The sequence below is a fragment of the Polyodon spathula genome, chromosome 2 (assembly GCF_017654505.1).
Source record: "Polyodon spathula isolate WHYD16114869_AA chromosome 2, ASM1765450v1, whole genome shotgun sequence".
Classification (NCBI taxonomy): Eukaryota; Metazoa; Chordata; class Actinopteri; order Acipenseriformes; family Polyodontidae; genus Polyodon; species Polyodon spathula.
This window is the reverse complement of record NC_054535.1, coordinates 20,903,948-20,921,665: the sequence shown is the minus strand read 5'-3', so window position 1 is coordinate 20,921,665 and position 17,718 is coordinate 20,903,948. Positions and strand designations below refer to the sequence as shown.

The 17,718-nt window shown below is 38.6% G+C and overlaps 1 protein-coding gene across 6 annotated transcripts in view; it reads right to left on the bottom strand.

The window, feature by feature from the left end:
• Window positions 1–1,627: 1,627 nt before the first annotated feature.
• The window catches only part of loxl3b (lysyl oxidase-like 3b), a 46,617-nt gene continuing 30,526 nt past the window's right edge, over window positions 1,628–17,718 (bottom strand). For 3 of the 6 annotated variants that reach the window (XM_041278451.1, XM_041278459.1, XM_041278468.1), the window contains 9 exons: window positions 16,991–17,145; window positions 15,679–15,852; window positions 14,982–15,137; window positions 12,822–12,984; window positions 11,924–12,167; window positions 7,398–7,513; window positions 6,958–7,094; window positions 4,549–4,660; window positions 1,628–2,928 (listed from right to left, as the gene is read on the bottom strand). In XM_041278451.1, the coding sequence (XP_041134385.1) occupies window positions 2,858–2,928; window positions 4,549–4,660; window positions 6,958–7,094; window positions 7,398–7,513; window positions 11,924–12,167; window positions 12,822–12,984; window positions 14,982–15,137; window positions 15,679–15,852; window positions 16,991–17,145 (1,328 nt within the window). In that variant the 3' untranslated portion in view covers window positions 1,628–2,857. The remainder of the gene's footprint in view (window positions 2,929–4,548; window positions 4,661–6,957; window positions 7,095–7,397; window positions 7,514–11,923; window positions 12,168–12,821; window positions 12,985–14,981; window positions 15,138–15,678; window positions 15,853–16,990; window positions 17,146–17,718) is intronic. The other 3 variants (XM_041278476.1, XM_041278491.1, XM_041278483.1) reach the window with 2 other exon arrangements.

The following is a 17,718-nucleotide window of genomic DNA, read 5'->3' as shown; positions in this document are numbered from 1 at the left end:
TTTTCAGTACTGTACCCTTAAGAATATCAATGCCTGGTCCGGAGTACTGGAGACAGAGTTATGCTATTGTAACAGGTTGGACCCTGCGCACCACAAGTAAGTGTCTTAACCTCAATGCAAAAAGCTTCTCTGCATTCATGGTTTTAGAACTTTTAACCTCATCTCATCTCACCGGCAAAATCCATAATTGCACTGTATCATACAACACTGCTCATTACACTGTAATTCCCACACATGCTACTGTTTCTTTGGACTGGATAATTGGACTTTGATTAAGTCTTGAAAATGGTATGCAAGTGTAATTCACACTCATAATGAGGATGTAGATTAGACTAACACAGTCACCTTTAAATAACCATTTCAAGGCATCTTTGCTTATCAGTGGACCATTTTGTCTGACAGGGAGCAAAACATAGACCTCAAACCCCAGTGGTAGTTTTGAACTATTTTAATTTCCCTTGATGATTTACACAGGTGTATCATAGTGAATGGGGCTGTTATTTTGGGAAGGAACTCCACAGACCTGGACTGTATGGAAACCATTTCACTGTGCCACCACAGCAACTAAAGGAAAACACGAAAAAAAGGCAAACTCCCAGGAAAAATTCCAAGGACTAGGATAAATGCCTGGTCTTTCATTACATCAACTAACACTAAAAGCAGGTTGATAGAATTTGTATGGTTTCAGACAGGTTAAAGAGTGATTGAAGTGTGCAATGAAAAACAATTTTAGGAACATAAACTCGGCTTACTGTGTCTGTAACAGGGCGAGCAGCCCTGTACAGCGCGTTTATTTTTAGAACGGGGTCTCCCCCTCCACCTGTGTTATTTTATATTTGTTTGTTGTTTTATATTTGTGTTTATAGATGATGGCGAACTGCCGTGTGTTTTGTTTGTTTATTATTTTGCATGACAGCGTAGCTGTGCTTTAGTTTTGTTATTGTTTTGCAGCGTGGATGGGAAGCCCCATCCACATTATAAAACGTGTGTAGAAGGTGGCCATCTCACGAATTAGTTAAGTGATTAATTTGTTTGTAATCGGGAGGTGGTCACCTGAATAAATACCTGCAGCTCTCTGCACTCTGGGTGGGTGTTCAGAGGAGGAACGAGAGGGAGCGAGAGAGGAGAAACTAAATTTAAAAGAATATAAGGATCCGTGAAGGCTACTGCCCATCCGGACCTTAATTAATTATTTGTGTTCGAGATTTATTTTGTTAAATTGTTTTATTTCTGATCTGCGAGCAAATGTTTATTTTTGTTTAAATATTCTATTTATTTTTGTTTGCTGTAAATAAAATGTTGCACGCACCACTGCACCGTACCTTTGTTTTTGTTGTGCTTTCTTCTGGTCTGGGTCACCGCACCCGCATTTCCTGCCACAGTGTCCAAAACAAATCCAACTAAAATGTGTATTCTGTATTCTGTATTGTAATCTGTATTGTACACTCGCTGAAGTTTAGCATTTCAATGTCTTGTCTTATAATTATATTCTTTCTCCATTCTGCACTGTTTATAACTACTCTGTATAGATGGTGGCCTTTGTATAGTCAAATAGAGTTATTGCAGTTTTAGTACTCAGATAAAACATATCAGGTAAACCAGAGAAAATCAAGAAGCCATCAAGTGGTTCATTGTTTTACTTTTATTTCCCTCCCATTTTCAGTTGCACAAAGTATAGTTGTACAATATGGTGCGCATAAATACTACCTGTGACTGATGGACAATAAATAGTTTACAACGAGGCCCTTTAGTCTGTTTTTATGAGTGTGTGTGTGTGTGTGTGGAATTAATGTGATAGGAAAAAAAAATTGGTACCATTCCTAGAAAGACATTTGAAAAAATCCCAGCTTTCAAATGAGATTTAACACATTAGCAAATAAAATAAACAAACAAAAAAAGACTTAACAGTTAGAAAATTGATTAGCTAGCATACTGTACCTAACAACAACACATGACTACAATGTGGACAAATATCCACATGAATTAAGAAACATTTGCTTGCTTCTGCCTTTGTTACCTCTACTATCTGGCAAGAACCTCTTTGTCTGTTTTGACACAAGGCAGGGAAAGGCAAGGTCCACTTGTCAATAATGCCAGATTGAACTTTTCCTTCAACAGTAAACCCTTCTCACAACTATAACATGTTTGCTCTTCTATTTCCAATGAACATCTACTTTCGTTCATTTTTAAGTCCCAATTAAATGTGGCGTGACACCTCTAAAACACATTAAAGCAAACAGCCTGCTTTTTGGAATTTATTCTAGGGCAATGAGAATCCTATTTTAAGGGTCATATTTCTTTACAGGGAATATGGCTACATTTGTCAAGGAATGCCCGATTTTATTTCACCTACATCTAAATCATCTGATTAAACTAACTATATAATTTCAATTCAGACTCATCAACAGCATGTGATCCTTCATGTGTTAGATGTGCATTTATAAAAGAAACAAAACATAAGTTAGTGCTAATCACATTCTCGAGTAAATTGAAGTATTCTTTTTAAACTATATTGCAGTTACAAAGCTGCCGATAGTACATGATAAAGAAACAGGTCTATTTCAATGAGGAAAAGTCTAAATATTCAAGTATATACTGTATGTATAGATGTGCTGCATTGGATAACACAGTCCTTCAAAAGAATTTAAATTTGGATATAATACCAACGTATTAATGTATACCCTAGTACAAATATTGTGTGTCATTGTATTTCAGCTTTATTTTCAGCATTGTCCATTCTGAGGTAACGTTCAACTAGGCTGGTTTGAAAGTGTTTCGTCAATAGTTTCAAATTCAGTTGGACAAATGCCTGCCGTTTCTGTGACATTGGAGTATCCATCCATCTTTCCACTGGAAGTTAAGAAATTTTGTTGTTCTGTCCTGGATACTGTTCGAACCTCTTTTCAGCCTCTTCGCTGAAGGCATCACCTGAAGAGAAGAACAAAGAACAATTACAGCACATTAAAGACTATTACTTAGGTCCTCCCTGTACATACTGGGCACTTGCAAGAAGCAGAAACCTTATCAACCATACTGAATTTGTGTAGCAATTCAGAATTTGGGAATAAAAAACGAGACAGATTAGGTTTTGCCTGGACCACCAATAGTGGGCTGGGCTGAGCAGGGCTGGTGTAGTACAAGCATCAGGGAAGCACTTGTAGAGCTTATAATTAAGGAAGAGGGTTAGCATTTTTGTTTCCTAATTTTTTACCTAATGTACCGACTTTGACTTACAGTAGTCCTTATATGCTTCAAGTTCTCATCTGCTTGTAGGTTTCGTGCCTTATTTATTATTGGTGTTAGCAGCTGCATCCCGACCTTAGCCTAACCATGTTTTAATATCTTCATGGCTGAACAATGTGGGCCAACTAATTTGATGAACCGGAGCGACGACGCTTGTTGTCAAAAACGCTAGTTTTTTGCCGTTTTGTCGTTTGGGTGTGATCCGGTGCGATCTGGCACAAATTAACTCCTGCTTGCAGGTATGTCTTCCAAGCTAGACAGCAGGCTTTTTTACTGCATCCATTCTTTCTTATACAGTACTGCTGGCCCTGCAATACATCTGCCTCACATGTGTTCAGAACTCGCAAAGCACTGTCCATCAATCAGTCATGTAGCAGCAGCAGCTATAAGGCCCTAAAGCCTATTCAAAAGAGACAATGAATCAGACAATGATTCAGAGCAACCTTGTTTGAGATTTCTTTTGATGGGGTTTGAATCAAATGGCATCTAGCCTGAACCCTGGTTAAATCACACTCCGTGCCTTGTATTTCTTAGCACGCCACTAAAAAATCACAATATAAACCAGTTGCCTTTAAATTTTTATCGACATCAGTGAAATTTAGTCCTGTGAGAATCGTCCATATTTTTTTTATCCCAGATTTTCTCAGAGTTCCTCCACTTCTTTTACAGGACATCAGGGCCTCTTGTAATGTTTTAAATGTAAGCATCCTGTGTCTTTTAAGTCCCGTGTGAATTGATCATGTCAGTGTTATGTTAAAATTGATATAAGCATTTCGCGGTATTCGCCTCAAAGCAATACCTGCCTTTACAGCGAACCATAATATAATATGAAAAATGGTACACTCTGTCCTGAGATTCAACTGTTCAGTAAAAACGCTATGATTGGCTATATCCAAATTGGGGAAAGCCAAAAATACAAAAATAATTGCACGCTTTGAATGAAGCATTTGGAGATCACTCAAGTGAATAAACAGTTATTCAATGTGGTCAAGGACCCAGTAGCCTTTGGAAAAGAAGGTACAATAAAATGAAAAGGCACTCATTTGATATGCTTTGTTCTTCTCTTGCACAAGTTATTTACATCTGGTTCATTGTTTACAAATCATGCACAAAAGCGCCCTCTGGCCACAACATCGCATTTCTGGTTTCCTTGATGAAAACTAGTCCACGTTTGGGAGGTTATAATAGATGTCCTCTGCTTTTGACCAACAGATTTTTGTCCTGTTTAGTCATGCTTTAGAAGTATTGCATTTTAATTGGAACAAAAAAAAGGTAATCTATCAAGACGTAACAAGTGTGTATTACCAATATGGCAGTTGTGAAACCAGATCCGATGTCCATCGTATTTACAGTTACATTTCATAGCGTTGTTGGTGAAGTCACTTTCTGCAACCTCAAAATTTGGGTTAATGACAACCTGTGTAAACAAAGAGAAAAACAGGTCAGAGGAATGTAATAAAACTATTACAGTGGCTGAAATAAAAATTATAATAATTACTGTTGTCATTCAGTAAGATCCCAGGTTAACCCTGTTTTCAGTATTTCATCTGTAACTGTGTGTAATTTAATGTAAAGTACCTGTGGGCCTTTTTCCATCCAACTCTTAAGCTCGGTAAAACTTATGTGAATAAGAAAATATATGAGACAAACGCTACGGAAAACGGTTTAAGTCGACTTATAAGACTTTTACTCAGATGACAAGATCGCTCGCTAGAGGTGGTTTTATTTTTTACTCGTAGCATATTTTGCATGGAAAGCATATTTCTGTTCCTAGTGCCCTTCTTCGCCATTCCAGTGCCGACAAAATATTTAATGCGCATGCTGTGATGATAAAAACAAGTTGGCAGACGTGGAGCAAATAAACACAATTATTTTTACAATTACTGAACAAATATGATGTTGTCTCTGCACTTGATTTGTTTATGTTTTAAGTTCAAAGTTTCTACTCATTCATGTCAATAAAAAAAAAATGTTATTTTGTTTAAGAAAATACTGGCAAAAAAAGAAAACAAGCTAAGAACATAAGAACAAGAAAAGTTTTAGCACTACTGATATAGATATATATATATATATATATATATATATATATATATATATATATATATATATATATATATATATATATATACATACATACACATATGTGCGTGTGTGTGTAAAATAAATTGACCTTTCTATTTTATGTTAGACTACTGATAAAGTGGTAACTTAATTTCCTAGTGTGTGACTTGTTTGAATTTGTATTATGTTATTAAACTGTACTTTTGAAATCATGAATTTGTTTTGAAATCCATGAATTTGAAATCCTTCTGAATCATATTATACGTTAATTCAAATCATGTGATGAATACTATCCATACATGGACTGTATCATATCATACTGAATGTGTCTCCTTTTGCTAAAGATATTAATTTAAAATAAATTACTGTTTTCTTTCTGCTTATGCAGTTTAGTTGTATGCATCCCAGTACACTGTGCTGCACATAATTGGAAGACTTCTAACAAAACAGCAGAAATAAGCAACTTTTAAACTAGTGGGAAAATATGAGAAAACAATGCAGCAGGTTTTATACCTTTACCTTTGTAAGTACCTTTTACGCAGCAACACTTCCTTACATCTTTTTTGACACTCACTGCAGGTTCAGTTTTCCCATACAGGATGTGTATTTTATTGTTGGTTTTGTGAAACAGGGCCAAGGTTCATTGATTTTTCTTAACCCTGTAGAATATACTCACTAGAATAGCGAGCGAGTAAGAAAAATGTATGGAAAATCATCTAGCGAGTATATTTCTTGCTAATAACCTGAAAACATAACGACAACGTAGCAAATTAGGCTATGACATGATGAAACATTATAGAGAATTCCATTGACTCGCTAGAATTTGCAGTGGATGGAAACCATTTTTTCGCCCTTATGTCGCTACTATTTTTGTAGCAGTTCTACTAAGCAACGCGCTCAACAAATGAATGGAACGTGCACTACAAGAGTGCTATATTTAAATGATTTAAGCAGCTGCAGTATTTACACCCACAACTCTTAAAACTGTTTTGGAGCCCTAGTTTTGGAAATTTAAGAACTCTATGTTGTATAACAAAATAACATTTCTAAAAAGCACCAGCACAATTGGAAACCTCTAAGGGAAGAACATTTAAAAAAACAAAAACAAATTGCTCTAGTTTAAATTGCTGAGTGTAAAGGATATTGGGAAATGTATTCATTTGTAATGTATTTTAGTGATGTTTTGGGACTACAGATCCTATGATATACTTCAAGTTGCCATAGTGCTCATGCATCATAACCTTGCAGAGAAAAGTACAGGTGTTGAAAGCGGTGGATAATACAGAAAAAGAAAGATGTTGTTGCAGATTTTAACATTACAGCGAAAACCTTCCTCAACCATTCTGAAAAAAACAGGATACAATAATACAGGCTTATGAACAGCAAACTGCCCTTGATCAGAATGGAACACACAGATTGGAAGTGCAGTTCATTTAAAATGCATATTAAAATGCAACTTCAAAATAGATTTTCAATAAAATGCACATTATTTTTACATTTATAATACTTTTCATTCTTCCATAATTTAAAGTTGATTTCAGTGTTAATGTAACTTAAATAAAAAACTGCCAGGATGCATTTGGATTAGACTTCTGAGCATACAAATTATTTTGCTGGTTCCTTGAAATTTGTATTAACAAGAATTAACTGTACCTGGAAAATGTAATTTCCTGGTTTGATGTCTGTGATGTCAATCCACTGACAGTCGATATCATGACGGTACAAATCCCAGCAGCCCACAGTAATGCCCTGCTCTCCAAAGTTAGCACATTCGTATCTCTTTGCAATTCCTGAAAAACACACGGGAAAAGAACCTAGTTGGAAACAGATGTTGGGTACCTGAAGCTTCCTCCACAGATTTTTCCTATTACCCATGAACAAATTAACCCTATCCCGTGTTCTCCTGGAAAGGCTGTTGTAGATTTTTGTTCACCTGCTACCAGCAACCTTATCTTCCACTAGGGAACTTCACTCCCTGCTCTTACACCTCTGCCCAGCCTACTATTTAGTTCCCCTTGTCTGGTCATTAGTTGATCAGTAAAATTGATAATTTCCATTCCCACTTGCCAGTACTTTGTTATTTAGTGTCCTACCTTCCTCACATTCTACATCCTCTAGACAGAAGCTGGCTTTGTGTCCTTCTGCCACTTTGGAGCCATTCAGAGTCAGAATGTCGTAGTGGGTGAAGATGTCCATGCTATGATAATGCCTATAGGTTAAAGCACAAACAAATGAAGACCAGGTGCAATCCTTCTTTAACCCCTCAGAGTGGAAATGATATGAGAGGCAGTAAAGGAACCGCTAAAGGTTTCAATTGTAAAACTAATACCCAACAACAGAATCTGCATTCATGCTGACATTCATAAGAATTCCTTTTATCAACCAATTTGCCACAGCTGGAATAAAGATCGATTCCTACTTTCTGGAAGTTCTTTGAGACTTCTGGCAAAACCTGGCTGATAGAGCTTGACAATTTAGGCTTTAACACACATAATGACCCCCATGCATACAGTAGGGCAACCCTGGTCACAGGTGGCTTGCAAACTGTTGTGGCCAACTGGCTGTTTGAGATATAGATTGGTGGAATGCATTTTATTGCTAGCAAGCAGTTGCCAATAAGTTTTTAATAAGCCTTTATACAACATATTTGCTTAGTGTCTTCTAAGAAAGGATTAATCAGGCCCATAGATGGTGAAGCGCTGCATGGATAGAACCCATGGTGCAAATAGAGGGTACGCCATGACTTAAGTAGGAAACCTGGTTCGTCCCACACTGTACAAGAAGGTTGTCAACACAACTCAGCAGCAGTTCACTGTGATGAAGAGAGCCACAGATGGGTTATATTAAGGGCTTGGATTTTTCTTTTTTTTTTTTAGGAGTGTCCAGTCATTGAACATCATGAAACTTGTTGATTGTGCTACCAGTTTCAGAGGCTGTTGCCTCTTGATGTGATAACTTTCTATTTACTTTTGACTAGCTACAGTAATCAGTGCCTGAGTGAGTCAATAGGTTTACCACAGGCCAGATTTCTCAACTCACCTAAACCACAAATTAACTGATTTTATTCTACATGTAAAGTAAGTGTGAATTGTGTGAACTGTCACTAAATGAACTGAATTGTTTTACTTGCTAGTTAACAAAATCATATACCTGCCCAGGGCCAGGAATTACTTCCTGTGGGGGTCGTTTCTGTCAATCAGACCTAAAACAATTAGATGTATCTATTGAAGCTGCTCACGCAATTCGCACACTTTACTTGGTTCATTTGTGGTTTAGAGGTGAGTTAAAAAGCCTAACCTGTCTTAAAGTGACCCAAGGTGATGGATCCAGGTAGCAACCCTAGAGTAAAACTTGCTTATAGTGAATCAAGAGGGCTTGTAATAATCTTGTCCTTAAATCTCATCACATTAAAAGGCAAAACTTGTTGGACAACTAACAGGTGTCATGATGTTGCTCAAATATCTTCTTATTAAAAGTGAGTGATGTATTACAGAATTTTTGGGCACTGAAATTCAAGCACTTGTTATATTTCAAATAAATGACTGCATTTTTGTTTGGGGATTTCTAAATGGGCAAACAAACACTTACATTTTTTTAATCATCAAGGCATACCTATAAGGAGTACCTAAAAAAATATTAACTGTTATATGTTATAATATTAAATGTTAACTAAAATCAAACTTAAATCAAAATAAAAAATTACTAATTTTCCCTCCAGGGCAGGAATACAAAATATACTGCATTCTATAATAATAATAATAATAATAATAATAATAATAATAATAATTTTTGTAATGGGAAATTCCAGTATTCTATTAGTAATTATTTTCATTTCCTCTCTTCTCAACACCTCTCTGCTTTCTAGCTGTTTCCCCTCTGCCAAAGAGGCCTGCATCACCCCATCTTAAAAAAAAACCTCCATTGATCCCTCATTCCTTCAGAACTACTGTTCTGTCTCCCTTCTTCTTTTCCTCTTTAAAACCCTCGCGGGAGCTGTACATCGCCAGCTCTCTGTTTTCCTGTCAACACATTCTCTGCTCGACCCCCTCCAATCTGGTTTTGCCCGGCACACTGCACTGAAACTGCTCTTTTCCCTCGTCACTAACTCTCTACTCTCTGCCCATGCCAGTTCCCTCTCCTCTGTCCTAATTCTCCTCGACCTCTCTGCTGTCTTTGACAGTTGACCACTCTATTCTCTATTCACTCTATTCTCCTGTCCTCCCTCGCTGACCTGGGACTCTCCAGCACTGCTCTTGCCTGGTTCTCCTCCTACCTCTCAGATCGCATGTACTGGGTGTCCTGGCGTGGCTCACCCACTGCCTCTTGCTCTCTTTTGACAGGCGTCCCCCAAGGTTCAGTCCTGGGACCCACCTGCACCCTGGCTCCCCACATCTCCTCCCATGGCTTCTCGTATCATTTCTAGGCTGATGATGCCCAGATCTTCCACTCCTTTTCCCCTGTGACTGACATTTACTCCGTATCTCTACTTGCCTCTCCGATATCTCCTCCTGGATGCACTTGCGTCATTTGAAACTCAACCTCTCCAAATCAGAGCTCCTTTTCTTTCCCTCTTCCTCCCCCACCACTGATCTCTCTATCTCTATTCCTCTTGAATCCACCACCCTCTCTACCTTCTCATCCGCCAAGAACCTGTGTCACCCTCGACCCCTCCCTCTCCTACTCTCAGCACATCTCTACACTGGCATGTTCCTGTCACTTCTTCCTCAGCAAAATACACAGAATTCGCCCCTTTCTCACCAACTACTCCACACAGCTCCTAGTTCAGGCCCTGGTACAGTCCCGCCTTGACTACTGCTATTCTCTCCTGGCCGACCTCCCTGTCTCTGCTCTCTGTCTACCACAGCTCATCGAAAACTCTGCTGCGTGCCTTGTCTTTTTGATTCCTTGTTTCTCCCATGTTACACCGCAGCTCCGCTCCCTCCACTGGCTCCCTATCACTGCTCCTACCCAATTCAAATCTCTTGTACTTGCCTATCCCTGTCTCGAACTTTCTGCTCCCTCCTAGCTCTTTCTCCCTACACCCCCTCTCCCCCCCTCCGCTTCTCCGCCACCAGCAGATTAGCAGTAACCCCCACTGCTCCTCCGCTTCCAAAGCCTGCTCCTTTTCCACCCCTGCCCCTCACCTACCCACGGATATCAGGACTGCTCAGTCCGACCACCTTCCAGCGCCTTCTCAAGACACACCTGTTCAGAGAGCATGTGTTAACCTCACAACATTCGACTATACTGGACTATATGGCACTCAATTGTTCCAGTACTTGCATCAGCTTGTACCTGCACTGATCTGCTCAATACCTTGCCTTATTCTAATACTGCTCTTAATTATATCTATTTCCTGTATCTTGTACTTAATTTTACTCTTATACGTATCAGTATTCAAATTTTTTGTAAACGCTTATTTGACATCGTTCTTATCCATCTATCGTACTTACCATGTGCTCTTAATGAACTCGTAAAAGCAAATATTTTTACTATAAGTTTAAGTTCTTTTAGTCGAATTCGCTCTTAAATGTAATTATTTACTCTATTCCTCATTTTTCTCTTATTTGATATTGATCTTATTTTCTACTGATTTTACTGTACTTTATAACTGCCCTTATCTGTAATGTGATATTCTATAATGTGATATTTATATTTTGCACTGTGGTATTTTATAACAACTGTAAGTCACTCTGGATAAGGGTGTCTGGTATAATAATAATAATAATAATAATAATAATAATAATAATAATAATAATAATAATCACACTTGTACTGTAAATTATGTCATTTTAGCACATTGTAGTATGTTGCTGTCAGTTATTGTAATTTTAAAAGAAATGTATTGAGACAAATCATTTTTAAGGTGTGAACAACATACAGCTGGGGGCGCCAAAGGCTGTTTTAGAATTTAAATCAACTGATTTGGGAAGAAGTTGATTGGAGGGGTGATCAATACGCAAAATCTCTAGTTGACTAGTCTGCCTCATTTTATTAAGACTATATGCTACAAAACACATTAGAAAGTATGTAATTATATTGGGTCTCAACAGAGTTGCACTGTGAACAAGATACTTCAGCCACAAGGTGCCACCTGGGGATCAAACTATTAATAATCACAAAGCATCCTCTCCTAATCTTGCACAAGGTCATTTTGAAGAGACTGAACTAAGGGCCATTTGAAAATAGAGGAAGAGATGTAAAATAAAAAGCAAATAAGCAAATGAATTACACAAAGCAGCACAACTCTTCAGTAACCTGTTAAAGTCCAAAGAAGAAATGGAGATGAAGTTACTGAGATGCAATATCCTATTAATACAAACGACAGATTACTCTAATTTACAGCAATAGCTAATTATACAGAAGACATAACAAGTGGTACTACATCACACGATTAGCTTGACATTATAAGATGGAGTCAAGCATGGTTCACTAAATTAGAAAATGTAAACTACATGGAGAAGATTAACAAAAAAAAAAAAAAAATGAACTCAATGAAAACCAACACCACTCTGAAGGACCAGTGAGCCATGCTGATGAGTTAAGTGAAACCTTCAAGGCATGAGTGGGACAGACAGGTTAGAAGACAAGAAGAAGTCATGATGGACCCTCCATTTACCTATGGCATTCGTGCCACAGCCAGGAGTGGCGGCCGGCCTTGGGGCGGAAGTCTGCGCGGCCGATGTTGTGGATCTGTGAGGAGAATCTCAGCAGACGCCGGTGCCCATACGGCCAGTTGGCCTTGGCAGCAGAGCTGGACAGACAGTTCTCCTCAGCGGCGCAGTACAGCATGTGCAGCGGCCGGTCCTCTATGTAGACGGTCTGCTGGACCAAGGGGGCGTTCAGGACCAAGTCAGAGGCAGCTGAGGAAAAGAGAAGTTTTTAACTTCACAGATTATTCAGCTGTGATTAGCTCATAGGTAAGTAAAGCTTAGAATATTTGCATTCTCATTGTAATAGCAGCTCAGTCACCCCATTGAAAGCCTGCTTCAGTATGACCTATTTTAGATTCAGCTACATGTATTACTTCAGTCAATTATCTAAGAGGCAATGCCTGCCCTATCAGGTATCACAAGGTATGAGTAAGAGCTTCATAGCAGTATTAAACACTGATCAAAATAACTGCCCTCAACATATGGCATTTATTATCATTATGTAATTAAGAGTGTGAATTCAGATTCAGATCTTGAGTACTCTTACTGGAAAGCTGGTCTGTTGACAGGCAGAGAAAGAAAGAAATCTGATTAACCAATGAGTCAGAGTACTCAGATAACTTTTTTAAACTCACCCCTATCTGTGATGTAATGAGCATAAATGACCTTTAGACCAGTATAATAATGGGAAACAAGCATATTACACCCCTTAAAAATATAAACTTGGAAGATGTTTTGCAGATGGCTAAACCTGTAAAACACGGCATTGCTGACACAACAAAAAAATACCAAAAATGAGATTTATAACACATGGAAATATTTTTTTCAAGCAATATAGAGGGCTGAATTAACTTCCTGCCTCACTTTCAGAACAGATGACTCCTGCAGCGAAGCGTGTGTCGGTCTTTTTGCAGTTGATGTTGCTCCCATGGTGTTGGCAGTAACTGAGTGACATTTCATTTCCTGTGCACTTCACTCCACTCATCACCATCTCTGTCACATTGCTGCCATCCCAGTACCAGGTTTCCTTGGCAACAATACAGTAATGGGTTAAGGATGATGTGACATGAAATAACATTAGGGGGCACAGAGTACTTTAATCCAACAGTTTACAGCAAACAAAGGCCTGCATAGTGTGATGACTTATCACTTAAAGTTGCACACTTCAATTCAGCTGTTAGATTCATTATGAATAAATGGCATATTCATATGGACACTCATACCTCTCCAGATAAACAAAGCTAAATTTGAAACCTGATGTGATTGCAGCTGCAATAATAATAAAACAATTGCGCACATGAAACACACTGATTACCTGATTTCGGCTCTCTTGCACAAGCAGTTATATGGTTTTGAATTATCTTTTCTCATCTGCATGGGTCAGAGTTCCTGCTAGATGTGTCTGAAAGCTTCCCTACACGGCCTCCCATGAGCATGACTCAAATCTACAGTATGGGGTGACCAACCTCATGAAGGTTGAGGGAGCAGTTCAGTCTTTTTCATTTCTTTAAAGCTGAGGGAACACAAAGCCACTGAGGCAACCTTGCTGTATCAAACTCCACGTCTTCCTTGGTGTGTCATGCAGTGGCCTGAAAGCTAGTCTTCTGAAACCAAGTTCCAAGCCACAAAGTGGCTTTGTGTTCCCTCAGCTTTAGACACTGCAAATGTGGGCCGTGTCTATCCTGCTGGATCATGTGGTGTTTTTGTGTAGTGGAGTACACTACAGTACGTAAGACTTCCAAAATATATTTCACTGGTGGCCAAGCCTGTATTTTAATCACGGCATTTTAACCATTTTAACCAAATACATTACTATATGAGCTAACCTTCTTCTGTTTGTATTAAAGTCTTCTTTTGGATCAACCTTGCCACATAATATGTAAATGCAGCTACAAAGAGTTTAGCTGATCTTGCATCAGTATAATTTGTGCTTTCAATTAATGGACAACATGCCTCACACACCTCTGGGCAGACAGTCAATCTCAGAAGAGCTATTCGAGCTTGTCTACTGGAAAGAATGCCTCTCATTGCTGACTATAAATGCACAAGCTTCAGATCTGAAAAGCAACATTCTTGTCATTCTTATTTCCTTCATTTGAAAACCTTGGATGACACTGGTTGCCATGGGGACAGCTGTAACCCTTTCTTTCAGAATCTATATACCACTTTCTACATACAAATGTAGCACACTTTATACCGGCATTAGTACATGAAATAGGAGAGACAAGATACAAAAAATACAAAACACTTGGCAGCTGACAGTAAATAAAGACAACATACAACATATGATAATATTATCTGGTAATACAAGTCATTTTTCTTTATTTAACTTTTTAATTTTAACCCATCTTTGTTTCAATCATAATGCTTCTGCTACAGTAGGTGATGGGCCTGTGATGGGTCTGTCTGACACAGATTAGGGAGCACTCTTAACCTTTTAATGTTTATGGTTGCAATGCAATATAAACATGGCCAAAGGATTATTTAGAAAATAATGTAGCAAAATCATCAAACTAGCATTGTGGCATTGTGGGTCACTTCAGATTGTGCTGAGTAGTGTTTGGAAATGTTCAATTACATTACCATCTGCAGCCCATTTAAGTTTGTCACTTCCACACAGAACTTTGATATCTATTCACATCTTATGGAGAACAGAGAGGTGGGATCTATTTTAATAATCAAGACAGCAGCTGGTTTAAAACCTGTCTCCCTTTAGCTCTGTATTAATCATCCTGGTGTTTTTAATTTTTTGAGCCCTCGTTAACATCACTAAAGAGAGTAAAGATACAATGGAAAGAGGTATATGTAGGTGTAAAATGTTAGCTATTCAGTATTTAGGTCTGCTGATGCTTAGATATAAAACAGAGCAAGTTGCTTTAAATGTCACTGCAGCAGATGTCAGCTGTCAGATAAATCTTAGTTTGTAAAACCCTTATTTTCCTGTGTTGTTTTCCAATGAGAAATCTTTACTACAGCGCTACTGAAATAGGTGGTTTGCTGCACCCATTTCACATTCTTACTTACTGTGATAGCATGCAGAGAGTAGCCGAGCCCTAGCTGACGGCACACTACCATTGCCTCTTTAGTAGTCCAGCCTTCACTGCAAATAGTGCCCCACTTGGAACCCTTCTTAATTTCCACTCTGCCTTCGTATGCAGTTCTTCCTCCGACAATCCGGACCTGTAGAAAAGCCCTGGGGGATGTCAGCATGCAACTTCCCTATCTATTTCTTTATTAACTGTCCTCACTTGCCATGAATCCTTCCTAGTTGCAGTATACCATGGCTGATTACAATCAGGACCTTAGCAACCAAAATGGCACACCAGTCACAAAGATGGAAGATACCCATTTCAGGAGGGACCTTACCATTTCTGAAGGAGTGACTAAGCTTTATACTTCAGAAAACCCTTACTCAAGCTCTGTTTCAAGGGATCTGTCCCCATTTATAGGTAAAAGTAGCAAGAAAATATGAGAATAAGGTGAGTTTCTGCTCATTCCTAATTATTATGAAGAAAAAAATACACTATAAATAAAGCTAACAAAAAACACCCCATCTAGGTCAAACATCTGATAATGCCAATCTTCCACATTTCTGACTGGTGTTAAAAGTTATTATTGGTGGTAGGTCAAAGTTGTGAAGCCTGTTGGCTGCTGCTGAAGTAGAACTAAGCGGTGAGGGGGGTTTATGGGCTTCAGGGCAGTCAAGCTCCTAAATACCTACTTGCAAGCCTTGGTTAGCGAATCCGAGGCCCAGCTGGCGGCAGACCACCATGGCCTCCTTGGTGCCCCAACCTTCTCCGCAAATGAGCCCCCACTGCTCAGTCCCATTGCCATCTACCCCTGTCATCACCTCCATTCGACCCTCGTAGCGACTGCGCCCGCCACTCAAACGGATCTGTGCACCGGCAGATACAATGTTAAGTGTTACTGGTTAGAAAGCAGCTGGAGTTTCCCAGCAGGGGAGACCAGCTTCTGTTTTTAACCATGAGTTGACTGAGGATTTGCGTTAGGCTTACTATTGTTTTCTGGACATTGTTTCACCAATCTGGTATCCAATGCAAAGTTAGTCATAATCGCCAACAGCCAACCATGTTTAAAATCCAGCCTTTAAGATGGTGGAGCTCTACAAGTCACAACGACCTGGGCTGATGTACCTTTATATTATTTCCCAACCTTGGATAGTCTGTATATAGTCATGATTTTTCTAGGATTTCTACTGGGTCATTCTACAGTATTTGTCTATCTGCAATGTCTGTCGCAATGTACTGTTTAAAAACTAAATGGTATTAAGCTGGTGAATAACCAAATAAAAACTACTGTTTCAGACTAACAGTATATTAAAAACAGTATTTTCTATTCTGGAATAAACTAGACTACAGTTACCACCAATAATGATGACATTATTATCAGGCTTGGATTTTAATATATACTCATGTTTTGACCTTCTGTAATGATGTCTAAGCTCATTTTTATTAAGTAAGATTGAGATTGTCTAGACCCCTGGTGGTCTTTTCTAAAATCACTTAGAAATACAGCTCAGAAGTCATCTCAGAAGGCTGAAAAATTACATTAGTTAGTTAATTATATGTTAATAATGAGCTAAGCAGAAACAGCAATAGAGAATTATGCAAAACAGTCTTAATTGAAATAAATATTATTAAACATTAAGTGACTTCAAATGCCTCCTTACCTTTACATCGTGTTTGCAATCAATCGGAGTGGTTCTTATTACAATTATTATTTTTTTAAAAGCCTGTGCGAAGGTGCTTTCAGTTCAGGAGCAGCTCTTCAGTTCCAGCTGCCTTCCATAGATATACTACTTAAACCATTGCCAGAGCCAGTGCCATCTAGCGATCTGTCACTTATTAAAAAAATAACACAATATTGAGTAACTGCAGTAAGAACTACTCTGAATGACTGCAAACATAACAAAAAAGGTGATATGAGGCTACTTGCTTGTTAAAACATTCAGAAAATACAGAGAGCATATTAAAGCATCCATTTAAAAGAAATTGAATTAAGAGGTTTCTGACCGAGTTTTTGTATCCCATGTATGGGGTGTTGCACTTGACAGAGGCATCCTCGACGTGCTGACAGTCGTCAGTCGTGACGTTTTTGTACTGGCAGTTCCAGATGGATTTTTCTTGGCCGGAGCACTGGACCTCATTCATGTGCACAGGACCCATTCCTTCAAGGGGGGAAATAGGATTATTTTTTTTTTACTGCTTAGCGTTTGTACACGCGCCACTGTCAACCATCAAATCACCGCAAGATAACAGGTGAATAATTGAAAAATGTACTTTCTACTAAATGTCTAGAGCTTTGTAACTGACTAACGTGGCACTACTTCACAAAAACAACAGTGAAGGAGTGTAAAAAAAGGAGGTGAAATGTTCAGACATTCCTTCAAAACAAAATCAACACACTTCTCAGCCCAGTACATAGATGCCAAAATACATGTGGTTTTCAGGTAATAGTGGTTCCTTTTTCTATTTGCTTTTAAAGGCAACATCTGAATATTTACACAGACTTGTTGTACTGGAAAGCAAGCATTGACCGTTTACTGTTTGTTAATTACTCTTCCTGTCACAAAAATCCACAGTCACACAACATCTATCTGTGGGAGATGCCTGGGGCTGACCGCAGAAATGTACAATGGCAGATATAGTAACATGAAATTGAGACGCTGCTTCCCTCTGCTTGAGAACCTCTGGGCAGGCCTTGTTCCTCACGATCATACTACTGTATCTTTAAAAACATT